The 22,590-nt window shown below is 40.3% G+C and overlaps 1 protein-coding gene across 8 annotated transcripts in view; it reads right to left on the bottom strand.

Annotated features, from left to right (window-relative positions):
* SYNRG (synergin gamma) overlaps nucleotides 1–22,590 on the bottom strand; it is a 40,368-nt gene that overhangs the window by 8,345 nt on the left and 9,433 nt on the right. For 4 of the 8 annotated variants that reach the window (XM_068656271.1, XM_068656272.1, XM_068656274.1 and 1 more), the window contains exons 7-18: nucleotides 21,932–22,231; nucleotides 20,974–21,195; nucleotides 18,650–18,727; nucleotides 17,743–17,939; nucleotides 16,806–17,057; nucleotides 15,843–15,979; nucleotides 13,269–13,384; nucleotides 13,036–13,098; nucleotides 10,481–11,434; nucleotides 1,487–2,083; nucleotides 976–1,139; nucleotides 199–252 (exon numbers count right to left, since the gene is read on the bottom strand). In XM_068656271.1, coding sequence (XP_068512372.1) covers nucleotides 199–252; nucleotides 976–1,139; nucleotides 1,487–2,083; nucleotides 10,481–11,434; nucleotides 13,036–13,098; nucleotides 13,269–13,384; nucleotides 15,843–15,979; nucleotides 16,806–17,057; nucleotides 17,743–17,939; nucleotides 18,650–18,727; nucleotides 20,974–21,195; nucleotides 21,932–22,231 — 3,134 coding nt within the window. The remainder of the gene's footprint in view (nucleotides 1–198; nucleotides 253–975; nucleotides 1,140–1,486; nucleotides 2,084–10,480; nucleotides 11,435–13,035; nucleotides 13,099–13,268; nucleotides 13,385–15,842; nucleotides 15,980–16,805; nucleotides 17,058–17,742; nucleotides 17,940–18,649; nucleotides 18,728–20,973; nucleotides 21,196–21,931; nucleotides 22,232–22,590) is intronic. The other 4 variants (XM_068656278.1, XM_068656279.1, XM_068656276.1 and 1 more) reach the window with 3 other exon arrangements.

The following is a 22,590-nucleotide window of genomic DNA, read 5'->3' as shown; positions in this document are numbered from 1 at the left end:
CTCAAGCCATATTAAATATGCCCATTTCTAAAATACGGTGCTGAAGAGCAAGGTGCTGATACCAATGCCCCAAACAACATGTTTTATTGGGCTCTGCTCGGGCTGATTCACACCCTTTCCATGCCTATACAGTCTTAAACATTGAATACAGTTGTACCTACACTAAGGAGGAAAAGATTTCAGAGGCTATACACTTACTTGCAGGGCACTCTCCAAGCATCTTTGCCATTCATAAGCGTATCTCTCACTTTCCTATTTGAAAGAAAAGGACAGTCTGAATCCTCTTTCTACATGCATTTCCCTCTCTCCTACCACAACAGACATACAGAAGACAGGTATTTAAAGAGTTCATTTGCAGGTTAGCTATGAAAAAATCGAAAATACCTTTTCCTAATTTTTAAAATAGTCTCTTTGCATCTGACCTCTAAAATTTGATTTCTGGGAGTTAGAACTAGTTTCAAAAGGAAGCACACACATTCCCACTCCCAACAAATTTGTTACAGGTTTGCCGTTACAGAAATGGGGATTAGCAGAACTTAATCCAAGTCCTTTTACCATCCTATTCTTAATACGAGCGAGAGAAATAACGATTACACAGCCAAAAAGTTAAGCCATTTCTCAAAGCCAATGGTCTCAGTGCCAAAACTAGGATTAGATTTTAGTCGTAACCAATTTCCAGTTACAAGCTTGGACTGCAAGGTCAAATGATTCAGACACCAGCATTTTTTTCCATGCCACAAGGCTTTAAAGAAGAAACCTCCTTTATGAACCGTTTCCTGTTCATAAGAAGAAGACAAAGAAAAGAACCCTTTCTTTATGAACAGCAAAATCAAAACACCTAACTTCACCCAGGCTCCATCTTAGAAATACACCCTAAACGGAAACAGCTGAAGTCCCAAGAAGCTGGGATACAGAACTCCTTTAATATCATACCACCAATGAATGTCATTGCTGATTTTCCAGACAATTCCTCACCTCAACTTCCCCGGTCAGGTCTTTGTATTTGTCTCTGATGACAGGCAAGGCCGGCTTCTCACTCAGGGTGTTTGAACGATCTCTAAACGGCTGCTCCAAAACCGGTAGAGGTGAAGAGCGGCTTATTTCTCTGTCACCTAGGCTTAAACTCCTTTTATGAGACCCTAAAAAGTTCGGATATAAACAAGGTTTTTCTTCCACTCAAAGGCAGGGAATACTTAAAATGAATGTAGTGGTATCGAGGGATGCACTGCGCCTCCATAAGAACAAAACCTGCTATTTACTCACTGACTGGTGCAAGCTTCCCCGGTTCAATGCTTACAAAATTTTGGCACAACAACTTTTTATTTCTACGAAGAACTCTACTCCAAACGTCATAGAAATCAATAAGGAGCTTGTTTCCAGTAGTCTTTAGAACAATCCCCACTGGCTAATTTATAATTTGATTAGAAAAAAATAGCCTTTAATAAGTACCTGCTTTATGAGATTGCTCTGCTCTGAGCGGGCTTACCTTGAACAGACAGGTCAAAGGTAGCCAGCTCACTCTTGATCATTTCTTCACTAGATTTCATCTTGCCTTGGGAAGTTGCCACCAAGAAGTCAAATTTGCTAATTTTTGGCTTTTCACTTTGGAATTCTCCAAAGTCATCCGTGGACTCCCTGCGCATTTCAGAAGAGATGCCAGTAGCAAGGAAGTCTGCCTCTTGACTTGTGTCGGCTGCTGCATCCTGCGCTTCTGATGAAGGTCTTGCAAAATCACCAAAGTCTCCAATGTCATCATCACTTGGACCGCTGGATATTGGTCCGGAGTCCTTAAAGTTTGCAAAGGCTGCAAACGAAACATCCTGCAATGCATCCTCGCTAGAAAAGGTTGTCACTTTGGAAACGGTTGTCATGGTAATGTTTTCTGAACTGCCAAACAAAGTCTCCTTCTTCTGAAGAACAGAGGTAGCTGCAGAGGATCCGCTTCCCGAAGCCTGGACAAAGGAGGAGAACTTCTTGCTCTGGTGAATGTCTTCTTTGTCGGACCAGTCGTAGCTTGCCAGGCTGCTGACTGCAGACCCACTGTTATAGCTTCCAAACGGGGCACATTTTAAGTCATCTATATCTGAGAAAAAGAAACCCCTACAATTAGAAGCTGAAGTTCAAACATTAATCTCTTCACACTGTCTAAAAATAATAGCTACTTGCTAAGAGTCTCAGAGAACTGCAGAAACAAACACAGTGCATTGTTGTTTTGATGAGGCTTAAGCTAGTTTGCACAAAAATAATCCAAAAAATACCTAAGAGTTTAATACAAAAATTCCCTACTTACTAAATACAAGCCTCAACCTTTGAATAGCGTCTTATATTTTAAGCTGAAAGTCACCATCCCATTCCAGATAGCAAAGAAACACTAAAAAAGAAGATGTTTTTAGACAGTACGTACTGCACCCATCACTACTTCAGTTTTCTGATGCTGGCTACTGAATCTATAAGCAAGATGTAAGCATTAACTCAATGAGATGTCGGAGCTGCTATTTCACCTTACCAAAACCAACCACGTAGACAGCTTGGTTAGCTTCCCCATCCCCTTCAATAAAGTATTAAACCATTTTATATTCACGCTTTGATACAAATAATGTATAGAGACGTGCTGCAAGAATTTTTAAGAAGTCGTGTTAAAGCTTATCACAATTCCTGCGGTGCCGCATGACCGACTCTTCAAACCTACAAGTTTCAGAAACAACGGATATCGCCAAGATCCCGGTTTAGCATTTACACAGTTTGTTCACTTAAGGATAGAGAAAATCCAATTATTTTGCAGAAAGCTCCAAACATTCGTACTCACCCAGCAATTATATGGGCCACTAGGTTCTTCTCACTGCCGTGAGCGGGTGTAGGATACGGTCTGGCTGCTTACATTAAAGCCAGCTGAGGGGACCACGCAGTGCCCAGCTCCTGCCAGGCTCTGCCTGCTGCTCACACAACTTATCTCTCACATTTCGACTGAGATTGATCCGCAGCGAAGGCGCCCAGAGCCAGGGGCTGGATGGTTTTCATTTGAGCAGTTTTAACAAGCCCTGCTGGGCTACCTTTGGCATTTGTTACCCAGCATTAGCGACTGTCAGCTTGGATTAGACGCTCAGCCGCTGCTCAGGGCCTACGGTCAGAGGGTCCCAAGGCGAAGCAAACACATTCCCTGAGTATCATCTGTGCCGAGGCTCCTGTGAGCGTTAGGGCCTCACCTGGCTGGCAGGCAGGAGGCACAGCCAGGCCTCAGCACAGCCAGGGCAGACCCACGGCGGCTGCACCACCTGAGGATTAAGCCCTTTTAACAAAATATTCCACCGACGTTTATTCATTTTACTGGGAGGGGAGAGCACGCCGTGCTTCAGGCTGCTTTCCAGGCACGACCCACATCCATGGCTAATTAAAAAGTCCAACGAGTATACGATATAATGATAGAGCTTGACGGCTACTGCAACAAAGCGAAACGTCTCCGTGCAGTGTGTCACCTATCGGAGTGTCCTGAGGGACAGCCTTCACGCAGCTGCTGCCTGTGCAGCTGACAGCACCTCAGTAATAAGCGTTAGCACCTTGAATATACAGGGCAACATTTCAAAGTGCCATTCGAATATTAAATTTGTAGAGCAAGCAGTTTGCAGAAGGGTAAACAGGCGAGATGAAATCACCTGCTCAGGGCAAAACTGAACAGAAACAAGGCTCTGAGGTAAAAAGGAGCTGACTTGCAAGGGATCGGTAATTTATCACAAGAAACCACACCTTGTGCTCTCAAATATAAGGTTTTGTTTAGAGAAGCTAAATGAGAGTTTCACTAGCATTAAAGAGTGCCAGAATCACCTCCAAAATGTTAGCCAACTGTAATTAATCCTGAGATCTTGAAAATACCACAGCGTACCAAGCAACCTTTCCCTTTCAATTTGTGTTGACTTCAAAACCCAGCACAGATTTAAGCATGGCTATTGTCTCAGCATTCACCAAGGTGTGGCAAGAAAGAGTGATGATCCTGCTGTGAAGATCTGCAAAATCTCGGGTGAATGCTTTCTTTGATAACCGGTAGGAGCTGGAGCTGAAAGCGCATCCTAAAGGAGCAGGTCACTGCATTCCTGCTGACCGATCCTGGCTCAGGGACACGCAGAATCAGTAACAGCATCGGATGGGAGCCCTGAGCTCCCAGCGCTTCCCCTGTAATCCTGGCAGGGAAGGCAGAAAAGGATTTTGTTATTCACAAGCTAATATTTACCATTCTCTACGTGAATTCATGCAGGCATGAAGCCCGCCTCTATAGGTTTAAGGGCTAAGATAAAATGTCACACTTCTCGTCTATGCATTTTATTTGGATTGTTTCACTGATTGCAGAAGTATTACTCTGGGGAATAAACTTTCATAAAAGTATTCTACTACAGGAAAGATGTTGTTCAGGTACAAAACGTCTACAGCTAAAGCAGTCCCCAAACAATTTAATAAGAAGTACAAAAAATACAAAGTTCTGCGTGACTGTCTGTAGTTCAAGGTAAAGTAGGTTTTATAAAAAAAGTCTTATTCTATTGCAAAAAAACCCACGCTATATTTAGCTAGGCCATGAACTGTATTTGTCATGAGTCAGAAGTTTTGTATAGAAGCACAGTCCTAACCTTTGCCATAGCTGCAGCAGGACAAAAGGCTTACCTAAGCTCTCAGCACATTTGCTGTATAACGACAAGGGGAGCGTTTCTCTTCCCTCGACAGGCAGCAGAGCAACTCGCCACCAGACTAATAAGCGAGGCAGCAGTTTACATGTGAAAAGCACTTCTTGGTTGACCCTAGAGAACTCTTTATGATGTGGGTATCTTTATTACTGGCACAAGATTGTTTTATTAAGCGCTGTTAAGAACTGCTCCTGCAACAGCCTTTTGCTTAAAGACCGCAGATACGTTTAATGAATAAAACCGCTCCAGTTAAAACGCTGCATTTATAACCTCGGATGCAATAAAACCTTCATTTTGCTGTTATGGCAATTCAAAATATAAGAAGATGCATGCGCATCAGAATATTTTTTTCAAAGCGAGACGTGATTATGTGGGAAAAAAGGAATTAAGTCTAAGTATCGCATTTAGGAAAGACACCTGCTATTGAGCTCCTGCCATTTCCTCCGGCAGGAAACTTTCTGTACAAACAGCATCTGAACTGATGGCAAGCATTAAATCTCATCCAAAAAAGAGCAAAGAATAAATCCATACAAATCCCTAAGAAAACGCTTTCCTTTGAGGATATGCAACCTTTTTGGCAAGGTTAAAATTGATTTCTTAGCACCTTTTGGAGAACATGCAGCAGACTGCCCTGTGGAAGCAGGGCAAATATGAAAGGGAGGCATCAATGGATTTTAGTGAACTATATCATAATAAAACAGCATTCCTAAGTAACCTTGCTAGCTTTCAGAAACATGAGATTTGAGTTTTGTTATAAAAATCTCAGTGCTCTTACTGCCAGTGCAGTTAGAGCCGCATGGAATTGGCACAGCCAGCCCTGGCGTGACTACAAACACACACCCCGTGAAATACAATGGGCATGGAATCCCAAACCGCTTAAAGAGGGGTCAGGGAGGGAAGGGGGTGTGCGTGTCCATAAAAATCCAAGTCGGATCCATTCAAATATCACATAACCACATTTTTTTTTTCCTTAAAAAAATATTTTCTAGCAAAGCAAGAATGGAAAGAGTGATCTTCACAGAGTCGTGCTGGAGCGCTGGAAGTTTCTGAAAGCTTTAGAAGCAAAACCCAGTTCGTATTTCATCCAGTGCAGAGGGTTTGAAATATTTACCCTTTCCTTCCCACCTAGTTTGAACTACCAAAGCCGTGCTCCCTGCTCCACGTTCAGCCTGCCCGAGGATCACCTGGGGCTGGTACTGCTGCTGGTGCTGAGCGGTGCACGAGGAGCTGCCAACCAGAGCTTGGGAGAATACTGTCAGGGTGAGATGCAGGTAAAACACCATTTTATACATTATCTAATCTACAGACGACTTTGCCATCCTTCATTTGAGCCAACTATAACAATGTATTGCAGCTATCAAGGATCAAGTTATGCCTGGAGGCAATTTACAAGCTGGAGTCTTCCACGTCAACAGTTCAATCATTTAAAGAAACCTTTGTCAGAGTTAGTTAGTTTAACAACAACGAAAAAATGCAATTCTCAAGATTGTATCATATACTCAGTGATTATAGCCAACACAGGAGGGTTTCACTTTTCAATATTTCAGTTTATATTCAACTCTAATGAATAAATGCAACTCGCACCATGCTTGGGATGGTTGGGTGATGCAGGATGCTGCTCCTGGTCCTAGCAGCACAGCATCAGTGCCCCAAAACCCAGCCCAGCTCCTACACCAGCACCGTTACCAGCAAGAAGCCCCGAGACTGATGGGTGGCAGGCACCAGCTCTGGACCCCTTCCAAGGAAGAGACCCCTGAGAAGGGCCAGGATGAGAATTGGAGGAGAAGAGAGCTCGTACTGCTGCTGTCTGTGCCCTGCCTGCCAGCAATCAGAGAAAGGCAAAGCCCGTTTCTCAGCTGCTGAAGTCCACAACAGCTTCAATTGCCCCAGTGCAATTCCATTGAAAGGCAGCACCCAGCACTGCTGGAGAGGAAACCCTTCAAACCTTGTGGAATGAAAGCCCTTGCTAATTATTTTCCTGTTATCACGATGAACGTTGTTTCACAGCTGAATAGAGACCCTCTGAACGTGCATGGGGAGCAGGAGCCAGCTCAGTTTGACCCTTCGGGAGCCAGGACAGAGCTGCAAGGAGTTGCTGGTGCCTCTGTGCCCTTTGCTCGGCTTCAGAAGACCACAGATACCTTCCCTTGGTGGGAACCTTTGCAGGATAAACAAGTCTTTTACATCTCTTCTATTTGCAAGCACGTGAATTTGACTGTCAAGCCTGGACAAAAATGTATTAAAGCAGTCGTGAACATTACTTTCCTCCTCCGGGTATGATTAGCTGAACAAATACTAATAGCACAAGCCCTGCAGAATTAAGTCTCTCAGGTTTATGTTCAAGCCTTCTGTTTAAAAAGCTTTAGGGCTAGACATAATGTACGGGTTCTGTAGAATGAGAGAGGTGTAAAGAAAAAACTGGCTTTTAGCCTGTTTTTGGCTTTGGGGCAAGGAACTACAAAAATCCGGCTTGCACTGGCATAACACTCGAACTTTACCCCACATCTCAAGTATTTTTGGCTTTTAACCTTGCCTCCTAATTTGACAATAATCCAAAACTGTTGGTGGCCCAGGATTTGGAAGAATTTGAAGTGACACCGTGCTGTGGCACAGATTTGCAGCTGTCATTTGTGTTTGAAAACGTTCATGTTTAGTAAGCTAGGACTTTCAAAACAGAGAAGAACGAAGCAGGGCCCTTTATACTTTAGGGCACCAGTTAACTCACTCTGGATTAGCTAAACAAACATCCAAATACTGTTTAATGGTCTCCTACTCATAAAGACCTAAAGAGCGACACATTTTCCAAATGCCCTTCTTCACTAAGTCTTCTTACAACCTGGGCTAGCAGCAGGGAAATACAGATGGGGAGACCTGGGGACAGGTACCAGGATTTGTCTTCAGTTCCAACTACCACCGTGCCCTCAAAACCAATGCACAGAAACAGCCCTGCCACCGAACGTCTGGGCAGTTCAATCCCTCTCAAGATCCTTTCTTAAAAAAGTTTTTGTCTAGCTGACATTGAAGGTTTCAGAAAGGCACAGAGGGAGGTCCAAGCACCCAGCTCAAGAGGTTTGCAGAGGAGAAGCTCGCCCGCGCGCTGCCCTACCAGCCTAAGGGGATACTATAACTTTAAACTTTGTATTTTGCAGGAAAAAGAGGTATGATTGCAATCCAGCAACAAATCACACACCCCCACATTTTCAAAATATGCCAAGATAATATTTATTAACACAGCAGGACTTACAGATCACAAAAGATAGTGATACACAGGAGCTCGTAAGGGTGTTATCAGAATAAAGCATGCAGGTCAATACTTGCAGAAGAGAGATATCAAAGCAGGTCTGAGAAGGCACATTCACACAGGAAATGTTTAGTTGAAATAAGACATTAGAAAAGCAGCAAAAAACCTGAAGTTGATTAAAATATACAGAGATCTCCAGTAATGCCAAAGAAAAAGATACTTTACAGATTTGTAAGTGCAGCAAACTGGATAACCCTTTGAGAATACCCCCGGCGAGGTACGCTCCCACTGCAACGTTTGGCAGAACAAATTAGGTTCGTATAACATGACTAGATGCTAATTAAAAATGCTTTAGTCTTGGAGTGAAACATAAATTTGGTTTAAAAGAAGCAGCCCGGTTGAACTAACAGCATGCAGGCAGTGCTCAAAGGGTTATACGAAGTATATGCAAGAGAAATCAGGCAACATTAGTATAATCTACCTTCCACACAAAGAATTATAGCAAAGTTTAAAGAGACAGTATCCCCTTCGGAGAGCAAAACTGAAAAACTTGCTTCCCTCCAGGCCAAGGTCAGCTGCATGGGAGGCAGCTTGGTGTCTTCTCGCTAATTCCCAGCACAAGCAACCTACCTGCCCACGTCCGAAAGCTACACAACGTGAAATCTCAATAGCCAAAGGATAAAAACCTCTATATCACTACAGCAGAAAAGTCTACTATTTATCAACAGCCCCCACCCCGCTGCTCTGGTTCACTCGGGGTGTTCAATATTGCTTGCAAACCTAACGATTCCCAGTGCCTGGTCTGCCATTTCTCAGCACTGAGGACTACAAAGGGATACTGTCCCTTTTTGACATTAGATTTACAGATTGAAGAAAATGGAGGAAAAAAAAATCTGCTTTTTAACTTAGGTAAACTTAAAAAAATAAAAAAGGACTTGAACATCAGCAGTTCATAGCTTGAAATGCATCAAACATACAGAGAGGAACACATGAGCACAGAAGTATTGGTAACAGATAGTCCAGAGCACGCTCCGCTAGGAGATTGGAACAGAATTCAGTGGAGTAAAACCCTCCTTGTGGAAAAACATCTAGCTTGGCACCATAAGAGAATACAGACTTGTTTGAGTTTAATAAAAATAGCTTCTAATTAATACTTCAAAGTTCAAAAGTTTAGCAACAAGCACATGATCGGCTAACCCCTTTAAACGACCCAAAGAAATCTTTCCTGCCACAAATGGCAATTATTAATCACTGATTTCTGTGGCAAAAGCTCACGTACCGTAGAAGAGCTACATAAGTCAAGCTACCACCAAAAGAGGCTAGAAAAATATTACGAAAAAAGTGCTTTCAAAACCAAAGTAAACATTCAAGAATACACTGTAGGTGCTACGTTTTTGACAGCTCACTCGACTTGGAATTTCACCAAGCAGTAATATGAAAATTAAATGTCTTTGCTAATAAAATTATTCCTGATATTTTGTACCCTGTTATAGAGTATCTTCCATGTCAAAGTTGCCAACTCAATTTTTTCCTCCCCTACTTAAAAATAGCATATAATGCAAAATTACAGTACTGTATATTTTCTCTACTCATATCTGCAAAAATGGAAGAATTATTTCATCTGGAAATTACCAATTCTTGCAGTAACAGCTTTTACATTTGCAGTTTGTATGCTTCCCCCGTTCAGAAAAGCCTTTGACTGCATAATACTTGTCCCTAGAACACAGTAATGGTTCCCGTATTATTGAAGGCCACAGAACATTTAACTACATCTTATCTTCCTATGTACATATGAAAAGAAAAAGCAGGACACTTGGGAAATTTATTTTTATGATATGCAATCAGATTGGAGATGGTTAATTCATTCTCTCAGGAGTACTTTCATAAAGGGAAATTAAAGAAGGTGAAAGCCTCATAAGGATAAAATAAAAAGTCCCGTGGTTTTAAATTTAGGTCCAAAAGCTATCAATCATGGTACTAGCATTTACAGACCCCTTGCACAATTATTCCAATGAGGGTATTAACTCTAAGAAGTATACACAATACCTGTAGTCCTGCAAAATACTGGCTACGCTAATTAAGCCCCCCCGTAACGGGAATATACTAGTGTTATTGATTAGACAGCTTTTCATTAACAGCACAAATGAGTGTTCTGCCTACCCTTTTAGCAGCACAGAGTGGGTTAAGTCCCCGAGTCAAATGCTTTGTTGAAACCAATAAATTAAAGTGTGACTCTCTGCCATTTATCTTGTTAATATAAATGGAATGACACCGTTTGCATTAGAAAATTTTCCACGCAAATCCCTTAAGTGACGGTTGCTAACAGGTACCAGTAATATGATGTTGTCAGATCTCAAAAATAAACTGGAATCGAGTTCAAACTGCTCAATCTCTAGTCACCTAAGACAAAAATAAATAAATACTGCCCTTTTAAGGGGCTGTCGGTTAGCAGGTGCACGGATTTAGAAGCCTTTCACTACTGAAAGACCAGTGCATTATTCTGTAATTCAGCACACAGAACACTGAAACCTCCACCACCTACGTTACCAGAGCAATCTAACCAATTCCTCACCTGCTGCTGGTGGATGCTGGCCACTAACTGTTGGCAAATCCAAAGAGCTATCAGACATGACATGCTTAAGATCTCCTCCCACATCAGCCAGTTTCATGTCAAACTGAACAGACAACGCATCTTCAGAATCCTCCTTGCCAACACTGCTGCCGCCAATAGACGGGAGATCCAGAGACTTCACTGACGCAGAGTCTTCTTTGGCCTGCTTGAAAGCTGCGACTTTGTCCACCAGGGACTTATCTGTGCTGCTGCACGTGGAAGAAAACTTGTTGGAGTGAAAGTCAGCAAAATCATCGTCGCTCTTCACTGAGGAAAGCGTGTTGTCCTTCCCCTCCTCAAAGCCTGCTCCAGAGCCTTCCAGAGAAAGCTGTTTGAAGATATCGTATTTGGTGGGCGTAGCAGAGGTGGCTGAATTCTGCCCGCTCTTCACCGTGCTGGCAGATGAGCCGGGCTGAGGAACAGGGCTGGCCTCTAGCTTAAGTGCATTGTATTTGTCGTCTGGTTTTTGTTCAGAAAATCCACCGCTATTGTTGAAAGCCATAAAATCTGCAAAGTCATCTTGTCCACTGGCTGATGTGCAATTAGAAAATTCCCCAAAAAGGTTGAACTCTCCAAACTCATCAGCTAAGCTCGAACTTTTGCTAGGTGCTGGCTGCGCAGTGGTAGATGGAAGTGGTGGTGGAGGAAAGGAGGAGGACGATTTTGATGCGTTAAATGCAGGCGGGAAGGAGAGCTGCTTGTTTTCTCCAGTAGAGGAAAAAAGATCCAAGTCTGCTAGATTCAAAGAGGGCTTAGCTTGTGTTTGCTGTTTTGACTGAATAGGCAAAGAAGGGAAGGATGTAGGGAAAGTTTTGTCTTTTGTAGGCGGCTCTAATGGTGGGATACTGTCGGCAGTTTTAAAATCTGTGAAGCCATCATCGGTTGCTGCAGACTTGAATTCTGCAAGGTTATCTCCTGACAGAAGAACAATGAAAAACAACACAGTAGTAAGATACTGCAGTGACAACAAATACATCATATCCATACCATGCAAGCAAGCAAATTATTTCATGCAATGTCAGAAAGATTTTATGCAAACTATTTAAATTAAGACCTCGGGATGCACGTAGAACTGCAAACTCAACTTGTATAAACCACACAAGTTTCAGGGTCAGCGATTCTAACAGTCATTCCAGGAAAAAAAAAAAAAAAAAGTCTTTCATATAGCCTCAAAGTTACATTAAATTCCCTTTATAATGAGTTGTTATAAAAACACACCATGACCAATAGATTCAAAAGGTGATCAGCTGTCTCATTCAGCTCCTGCACAAGGCTTTTTCCCCACTTCATCCTTCTCACGTTTGCCAAGCAGCAAACATAACCCCAGATTTGACTTATACCAATATAGCATTTGCTTTCTTACAGAAGCAGCTCTCCCTCCCTCCCTTTGACGTACTGCACAAATGTAGTGTCTTCATGGGATGTCAGCAGAATGTTGAGACAAAAGCAGCCCAGCTTATAAACTGGAAGGGGAATGTAGGAGGGACCAACTCGACTTCTGAAAGTAGAAGCTGGCTTAAAAGAAGCCAGCCGGCCAAACAAATCTACCCAATGGTGCATAGGGGGAACCCAAACGGTGGAAGAGACAAGCCACAAGCAAAACAGAATGCCAGGCTGTCATCCTAATAGGTTGTTTTAGAACACTTATAAAGCTCTCATTTTAATCTATAATTTTTTCCTTCTGACCAGCATATATTTACAGAGATCATTTGTAATTTCGAAGTATTTATGCGTAACTTACGACAAGCATCCAACAAACAGATTTTGTTCAAGTTTAGAAATACACCATTACCCTTTAAATTAGTTTAACCAAAATTTAAAAGACTGCTCCTTACAAGGGTAATAGAAGACCATGACTATAGCTGACATTATTCCATTCTCCTTTCCCTCCAAACCAATTCACTTGGCCCAACAACAGCAAAAGTATTTGTGAAATTGCTATCCATTCATCAAAAAATGAAACATCACAGCAAACTACACTTACTGATGGATTGCAAACTTTTCCATTAGAAATGTAAGCTGGTGAAAGGGAGAGACTGCTTTTGTAATTACACAGATATTGCATCTCACATGCCATCTAGGTTTTACTTTTCCCAATCAAGAAAAAAAAATTAAACAAATTTAAAAACAAGTGACCATATCTATTCTTAGAGCAAAGACTGTGAAAGATTTAAATTCTGCCCTAACTACAGAAAAACGTTGCAATTTTGTCCAGACGCATCTTACTCTACTGCCTTCTAAGAATATGTGATTCCTTACTTAAAACAGACAAACTCCAACTATGTCGTTATTTTAAAATGAGCCTCAGAAGCATCCAAAAAAGATGCCAATCTTCTAGAAACAGTTTGTAGACTGTTCAGAGAGTATACTGATACTTCCTGTCAAGTTGTTCAGAGGAGCAGAAGGACCATTATTCTGAAATCCTAGCAATGGAAATTCTACAGTTCGTAGAGAACTACCAAAAAAAAGAATCATGAAAATATGTTAAAGCATCTCCAAAAATACATACTGCTTACCTATGTATTTGGTCTCTGATGGTTGTTCTAATTCACGGAAAGCACTATACTTGTCCCCACAGTCTAGTGAATGTGAGAAAAGAAATTTGCATAAAGTTATGAACTTGTATCGTAAATTTTACATTGGCATAATTGCTCTGACTTTTTACATTAAATTTTAATAAATGCCAGAAACTAGATATATGAAACATTGCAATACTTTGTTCAGAGTAGTTGCATATTTTTCCTTTTACCTCCAAAAGTAGCTGTACTTTCAGGCTTCTCAGCTGCAATTCCTTTAAACACAGCATACTTATCAGTTGATGAGAGTGTCTTATTACCTGGGAGTGGCATTAGTAAAGAAGGAACACTAAAAACAAAAGAGATAAAAGCAAAGTTCCTTAATTTATCCAGAAGAAATATATGGTTCCAGGTTTTATTTAAAGGACTTTATGACTACAGCTTGGATCACTGAACTTAAGCTTGTACCCTACAAAGTTCTGAATCAGAAACATTATGGAAACTACCTCATATCTATCAAGAGTAAGAGCATGTAAACAGGTAGTTGCTGTTGGGTAACTGATGGAAAAACTTGCACTTTATCTCACCTAACTGCATTTCTGTAGGCCAGAAGTCAATTTTCACCTTTATTGATTTTGATTTGTAACAAAGCGTGAGCAAAAAACTCCAAAACTTTCCACCACAGGAACTCTTAGCCTACAAGAGGACAGACATACCCCAAGAATCACTGATGTTTCATTTAGCACTGTGTCCAAGGCAGTGTAAGGACTGTTCTCTGGTAGAAGTAGCTATAGTAGAGTCAAAACTGCATGAAGTTTTTCCAGCTCCATGCTTCCCAGCTTATCAACTTCTGATTATATTATATCGCAAAATTAAGAGAATAAAGCAGAACCACTGTTCAAAGTGAAGTAAAAGAGAACTTTGAATTTCTGTCAGTGCAAATCAGCACGTTTAGGTAACCATCTATTCAGCAACATCAGGATTATTCCATAGTTACATAAGCAAATCTTTTTGCACATAAACACATTTTACTTTATATAGTAAAACTGCCATAATAACCTAACACCATGTTAGCAATTGCTGAAAGATTTTTAAGATGCTCTGTGAGAGCTTTGCTTGCCCTCCGCACAAGCCTCCTTATCAGACCTTGGCAGCTCTACAGAACAACATCCTTTACATATGAATGATGCATTTTACCTCTAGTTTATGTCATTCAATCCTATACACATTGAAAACGTGAATGAATTTCTATGGCATTCTTTGGCCTGAAGCAAGAATCTTTCCAGAGCCATTTAAATCTCCTTATCAGCAGCCTACAAGCAACATACAGACCTACCACTTGCACACACGTGCTAATGATGGTCTGTGATGCTTGCAGACAGAGCAGCGTCAAAAAAAATATAGCTTATGGTAATTTAATTAAATTTCACATCACTGCAAAACAGGCTATTACATATGCAATCTTGGCAAATGTAATGGTTAATCATCTGTACTCTACAGATGGCTTTTTTTTAAAATAAAGCTCCATAAGCAATTAGATTATAGCTCATTGTAACATTTTGTTCAAAAACGAATGCTTTTACAACAGAATAAAGAGAACTGCTGCAATGAAACACCTTTTTTTTTTTTTCCCTTACGATCCCCTACTTCCCACTGTGGAATTTAAAAACAGTGTTTCTGCTAAAACTTTCACTAACAGAATGGCTTTAATTGCAAAATGACGTCTAACGCAAATTAAGATATACTTAAAATAGAGCACCTTCAACTACACATGGCATTAGTGATTGACATCAGCAAAATTAAATTCCTTACATGGAATGTCATTAGGCACAGTGTAACTGAACGATCTGTTTTAGTATCCCCAGCTGATGTCACTGTTGAGGAAGCAACCGGTAATCACTACTTACCTGGAAAACACTCGTTCTATTTGCAGCTAAGAAGAGATAGTTCAGTACGTGGAAAAGTGGTATGTCTACAATTAGACATGTGGGAGCTACACAAAACTTTGCCACATGCAGTAGAAGTAAACACTTTGTAATTTTGTGATCATAGAACTTTGGAAGATTAATTTTAAACTCTCAAAGGAAGCAAGCATGCATATTTTATTGTACAAAATCTGCCTGAGCCAGAATTACATTTTGGCAGTCTCCCAGATGAAGAGCCAAGATTGCTTAAGTCTACATAAGATTTCAATTCAGATTTATATTCAGCTATCAACAACGTACATGCTAGCCAGAGAAATAACAAAAACCCTGTCCACTAAAGTTCTCTGTCATTTAAGAGTACAATGTCATGCTTTTTGCGTGAATTCCAGGGTCCATATTCAGGGCCTGAAAAAAGACCTTGATGTCAGCAAATGGTTTCTGTCAACTCCAACAAACACTGGGTCAAGCTATTAATGGAAGCACACAACACTACATGCAGAACCCCCCTGTCCTTGTGTATTTTTTTCTGAATAGCTTTATGTAAGATTTTTGCCCGAATGCACAGTATGAAGTAACTTTCAATTGCCTGTGCAGTAGTGTAAACACTTGAAAACCTAGCCCCACACCTTGTATATGCAATTTACCTCAGCATGGTGACTGGAATGGTAAAGAATGGCCAACCACCTATGGCACATCAAATGTCATTTTTGATTCAGAAAGCCTAATTGTAGTTGTAACAACCTTCAGAAGAAATTGTCAGAGTAGAAGTCATGTGACAGAAGAAAATTACAGGCTAGAAAGCTACCCACAAAAGAGGAAAGCACTTCATTTCTTAAAAGAATTCTAAAATACTGAAGGGGTGGAAATCAAAAGATCTGCTACCTGCTCCGATGCTGTGAACTGGTTGCTTTGGAGGAGCCAGCTCCATCCCCTTGGAAATCAGTGAAAGATTCATCTAGTGAGCCAGACTTTGAAGCATCTTGAAACTCTTGGAAGTCATCATCTTCTGGTTTTACTACCTGCATTACAAATAACATGTAAATTGATATACTGTTGTCTCTCCAAATTGCCATATAACATGAAAGTAGATCAGTAATGTGATACACTTCAAAAAAAATCAACAAAACCACAACCCTTTCAACATTAGTAAGCAAAATTAGTATGGTCAGTGTTTCCACTTCACCTGTACCTCACCCAGTCAACACATACAAGGTGTATAGGATTACAGATAGTATGCATGAAGAACAGCTGAGTAAGGAACTCTATTCCCTTCACATTAAATGTATTATTGATCGTAGCCATGTAATCTTTTAATATAGGATAACTATTAATAATTTAAATCAGTCAATAACTTAAATCAATAGATACATAGAGCAAGACCACCAAAAAGATGAACCATATTTGCAAAACAGCAAAATTGATCTCAACATGATTTACAATGTTGTAAAAAAAAAAAAAAAAAAAAAAAAGGGTTTTAGTTTTTATAGTTTGCATCTTCTCCCAAAAACTCTTATTTCTAACTATTCTGTAATCTAGCAGAGTCTCTCATGTAGTTTAACCTAAAATTCCGTTTTTTGTGCATTACGAAGTCCTAACTAAAATTCTCTTTCAATTTCAGTTTGTAATGGAGAAAGTTGTACCTCTTATAATGCTACCAGAAAGAAATGGAAAGAATAAAAGGACATTCACAGTGGCATGACTTCACATTTTTAGATGCCACATCCTGGATTCCAGCTTTTTTTTGTTCTGCTTACTTAAAGCCTGTTGTCATTACACAGCTTTGAAACATTCAGGCTAATTCTCTTTCCAGGACAGTATTTGCCACACAACAGAGCGAGCTCTAACCTGACTTGGCGGGTAGGATGGCATGAAAGCTCCCGAAGGCTGTGCTGCAGCTCCACCCGCTGGTGCCGTTATGTTCATTCCTATCACAGCTGGTCCCATGCTAAGAGGCATGGAGACAGGTGGTGGTCCAGAGGGCATCAGAGGCTGCTGGCTTACTGTGGCAGGCAGCGGCATCGGAAATCCAGTTAAAGTGGGGACAGGGGCAGCTGGAAACTGGTTTAACACATCAGGACTCACTGCAGGTATTCCTCTCTGCAAAGGCAGAAAAGCAAAGACAACTGTATAGTACACATCAGCAAAAAGGCATATTGCATTCTCACTCCTAGCTCTAGCTTGTATTATTGAAACCATGAAAGAGCAGGGTTCTGCTCCAGCTTCAGTTAGATCTTCTGAAATGGAAAAATGTGACCAAGAGCCTATATAAACAAAATGAATCCTATTCAACACCCTGACTGCTGGCATTACACCGAGGTCAATGATACCCACCTGGGTGAGCAGAGACATTTGACAGCATTTTTGTTCAGCTTTTAGTAAATCAGTCTAGCATGCACAGGCAAGCAAAGCTATGCTGAACCTGGCACGTGCTATATAGTCCACTCCCACGAGATCTTCATTGCTCAAGATACTTTCCTCTTAGTTTTCATACAAGGCTGGTACTTAGAAGTAAATGGTAAGAGATGATACTATGCTGACAAAGAATTGAAGACTAAAATTCACACTCCACTGGCTCAGGAGAGAGGTAGCAAGCAAGGGCTAAAATTACAGTCCTACTGAAGTTACAAGGGAAGCTTCTCCTCTGGACTTCAGCAAAGCAGTATTTTACTTTATTTTTTACAGCTGTGGCACACCATCCCTTTGTGCTAACATGCAGTCAGTCTATGGCAGATTAGTTAAGTGAATTACCTTTTTGCACTAATCCCCAAAGCCTTAGACGTACCTGTGTTACTGCTATCATAGCCAGGACGGAGTACAGCTCTTCTTTCGTGAGCTTCCCAGGGGTGGTACGGTTGGCTAAAGCCCATATTTGTCCAAGAGTCTCTCTGGGCAATCCAGATGACATCAGGATGGGATACAGCTTAGCAGTATCTATTCCAGCAGGAGTCAAAGTGGTTTCTAAAATTTTCTTATACAGCTCTGTTAAGAGGGAGTCAGTGTTAGGCAGTGACAACTGCTCTTTTCAAGCAAGTTTAAGACTGCATTTCTACTTTATCTCAAACTCAACATTATATCAAATTAATAACATTCTGAAGTGTAAGTTAAGGCAGCAACATTCTGGTGTTGTATGCCATCATCACTTCTAATCTAAATGTGTTATTGGAAGATCATTATGCACAAGTTTAAAACAAGCAAAGAAGAAATACTTTATACAAAATACATTTAGTGCAAAACATGTTTCTTTAATAAAATTGTAGGATAATCCATAAAAAAATATATTTATAAAAGTTTTATGTATTTAAATCTCAGTGTAATCAATATTAGCATGGTAAACAGAAAATGCAATGCTACAGTAATTTGCATGTATAAGATAAACAGCCTTAAGAAATGGGCCTCCTCAATTAAAAGAGATGCCAGAAACAGACTGCCCATGAAAGCAGGCTTATTAGCAACAGCGACCTCTAACATAATCTGCTTTCATTAGAAATTTTAGTTTAAGGATTTAGCATGCTTGAAGAAAATCCTTTCTTCAAATGTAGATGAAGCCACCATAAATGTAACATATCAGAAACGCAGGATTCATTTGATAACTGAAGAAAAATGCTTAAAACCAATAAACAGTAACGTAAGCTCACCAAAACATTCACACCTTACATTGCCCACTTAGAAATGCCCACTTTCACATTTACCTGGGACCAAACTATCGTTGTAAATCCAAGGAGGCAACATTTGCTGAATTGGGTCCTGTGAAGGGAATACTCCAACTCCTAAACGCGTTCCATTTAGTAGGAAAAAGAAAGGCACAGTTGTATTAAGATGCAGAGATTCAGAGTATAAAGGTCTTTGAGACTAAATCATAGTTTGGCGGCATCATTTAGCTTTTCAGGCAAAGATTTCAGATAGGAATCACTGTGCTCAGAGGAAAAACAGCCACTGCAGAAATACACATTTCGACATAACTAGAATGATTTGGGGGTAACAGCAAGAATACAGTTATATACACAATGAAATAAGGAGCTCCTCATTTGCCAAATTTCCAGTTGTACAGAAGCTCAGGTCTCATTGTCTCTTAAAATTGCTTAACAGCAGCAACGCAATATCAAACTAACCTTCCCGTCAGCTGCCTGCTATTAGGACTACTTGTGGAATAAATTAATACCTTCCAAAAGCATAAGAACCATTCACAACATTCCTCCAGAAAATCCTTAGTGGGGAAACCCACAAACAGCCTATTATACTGAATCTCAGCAAGATCTTTTCCCATGTTCCCAAAAACTTAACCATTGCCTCATTGCTCCTACACTTCAGAACCAGAAGGCATCGCAGCTGCCTTCACTGCCATGAGCTTCTGTGTGACCTGCCACAACTCCGTCCCTGTGAACGGATTGCTTCCTTCTCCACTACATTAACTCTTCCCCTTGGTCTCACATTTACATCCCACCTAGCTCCTCCTGAGCAGATTTTGTGCTCATTTTTATGGAACATGAGAAACTCAAAATAATTTTGGATTTCATGGTCTTTTCTACTCACTCTTTCCCAGTGCACCTCGTCTTCCACATGGATCATCTCCTGACTGCAACCTAATTTCTAATCATCCTGTAACTCCACGTACATTTTAACAATCAATTCCTTCCATTTCTCCACCCAAGGAGAATAATTTTTCTATTTTCTCCAATTTCATTGTTGTTATTCAGCTTTAACCACTCTTCCACAGACATGTATGCACAGACATTTATCCAATTCTTGCTTCTCACCCTTGAATCTCTGATAAAATTCAGCCCCTACAAATCAAATAATGAGAAATGAAAAGGAGTTCTGTCATATTTAGTTGATAGATAAGTGAGTCTTATTCAAAATGCTGATAATATCCAGATGGCTAAAGGTCTGCCATTTTTCAACTTTATCACTTAACTACTGAACTTCTGTTCCTCACAAAGCACTTCAGCTCATCTTTCAGAACACCCTTAACAACCTTTAGACATATTCTTAACCATTGTTGCTCTCCAATTGTATTGAATTTGTGCAAAAACAATGCAATTGACTGAACTATGAATAAATGAACAGCTCCTATTTCATTCTGCAGACTCTTTAAAGTCACCTTTAGCAATTTACTGTGTATTAAAAAGCCCCTCCATTATTAAAAATGTCTATTCAAACCATTTAACTTCATCCAATATTAAAACAAACAAAAACTCATTGGATAAGAAAATATTTGAAAGCAACATACCCAGTGACTGAGAAGAGGAACATACAAGATTATTAATAAAAAGTCATGGTACCTCCAGGCAAAAAATAATTGCTCGGGAAAGTGCCTAATTCAATTATCTACACACCAGAAGCTTTCTCTCACTTCTCTGTCTCCTCTCACCCTCCAGTAAAGTGAGATGACAAAAAGGGCTACATTTATTTTTATCATACTTGACTACACTTGAGCTCAGATTTCATGTAACCCTTGAATACAACATCAGAGCACTTACCAAGGTGTACCAGATACCTTGCATTTATTTTGATTGAAATAAAACAAAACCAAACATTTAATAGTCAGCTTTAATAAAATCGAAGCTGGTCCAGCTTTTGAAATGTTGATCTCTAAAACACAGTTTGAAATGTAATACATGTGAACGGCAAACTGTTTGGCTAATAAGTGAGCTAAGAGCTTTAGGCTAACAAGATTTTATCCTTTCAAATTTAAAAGATGGAAAATAACCATGACGTTGACCATCTTTAAATAAAAACATAACATTTCTAATTCTCCAAGAAAGAGGACAGAACGTTGTAAAACAGAAGACCTGATTAAACAAACGTGTTAAAAGTGATCACAGCAGTAAACTCACGTGGAAAAGTTCAAAGCAAAATCACAGCTGTTACTTTTAGCATAGAGCAGGAGGCCCTGACATTATTCAAGCAGGCGTTCAGAGCAAAATTATGCAGGATTGGTCTTAGAATTAGCGTACAGAGTGTTAGCGTTCAAGCAGCGTCTTATTAAGTTCTGTCAAATGTTTCGTTTGCTCACCACACTCTTCAACTGCTATGTTTTGTTCTGAAGCCTTGTGCGCCTCTGCAGCTGTGGTACCACTTTCGTGTCCACCTACAACATCCCAGTCATTGATGCCTAGACTGGGGCGAACTTGTCCCGCAGCTGAGGCTTTGTGCCCAACTTCAGATGTTTTAAGTTTGGTTTGCGCTTGTTCAGATTCATTTGAGTCATTATCTAAGACTTTCTCCAAGGAAGAGCCTGAATAAACAGCAGGAGGAATTATTTATATTTTGTTATTAATCACCCAGACTGTAATTCCATACCTTCAGACAAAAGTATTATTGGTACCACTGACAAATGGTGAGGAAAACCTGTTCCATCTTGGAACAGTAGCACCACCCGCTTCAAACACTTTTATGGTCTGATTCTGCTTTTCACTTACCATGTATACACAACAAATTCAACTAACAAGAAGCAATGAGTTGGGAATAGATTAAACTATTTTCTGTATTAGGAATACTGTTGCATAATCATCTGTGCATTGGTAGCAAAAGCACGATTTAAGGCTCAGGTCCAATATTTACATAAGCAAAATTCTTCACATTAATCTTACCAACATCCACTTAGCCTCCAGGAGAGGAAGCACATAAGTGTTCCACATCAGCGTAAGCCATTTTTTATACCACCATTTCAACGCTTCTACTACATGTACTTAAGATGATGTTAGTACACAAGACTTAATTCACTTAAGATCAGACAGATGCATATTTAGCCATCTTCAGATCCACACAGGACTTGCTTTTACAGTGCAGTTCTAAGGGAAGCAGGAAGGGGACTCGAATAATCTTTCCCTGTGGATCAGCAGGTTTCTACTTAATTGACTGTATATATATCTTTCAGAAAGACAAAAAAAAAAAAAAAAACACAAAGGCTCTCCATAGCTCTATGACAGAAGGTGATATTAAAAAAATAAAATAAAATACTTCAGAGTTACCTGTTTTATGGATATTGGGTGAAGATGCAGAGGTAGGAAAATAAGGAACCTGCCCAATTGTACCATGCAGGATGGATAACACTGGAGTCTGGGCTGGAGGGAGAGGCTGACCCACAGCCTTTTCTGAAAGGAGTTGCCCAACCTCAGTACCAGAATGGAAAGGCTGAAAAGGCTGAGAGGCAGGCTGAGGCACCAGTTTGGGGATTTCAACAGGCCCTTGTATAAAATCACTAAATTCTTCATCATCGAGAAAAGCAGAGTGGGAAACAGATACAGCAGAATGGGATGATGTGGGATGATCTGTAAAATGCAATGAACACAATGCAAAGTGATGAGGAAGAAGGTTTTTAAGTGGAAAGGTAGGAAAAATGGCAAATACTAGCTAATCGCAACAAATGGGTGAGAAGAAATGGCAACTTGACAGAGATGAGAACAGAGGTTACTGTCAGCATAAACACGTAAGGTAAAACTGAGCAGCCACTTCCAACCATGCATCTTCTCTCCCAGACTTTTAAAATGTAAATACTTTGATTGAAGCTTGATTCTTAACACTGGCTATGAAAGTATTCTATTTGTTTTAAACAGACGGGGTCAGAATAAATCAAGAGGTGATATTTCAAATTGGACATCCTCAGAAATTCAAAACGCATTATGAGATA

This window comes from Anas acuta, chromosome 19 (genome assembly GCF_963932015.1).
Source record: "Anas acuta chromosome 19, bAnaAcu1.1, whole genome shotgun sequence".
NCBI lineage: Eukaryota > Metazoa > Chordata > Aves > Anseriformes > Anatidae > Anas > Anas acuta.
This window is presented reverse-complemented; position numbering and strand designations above follow the sequence as displayed.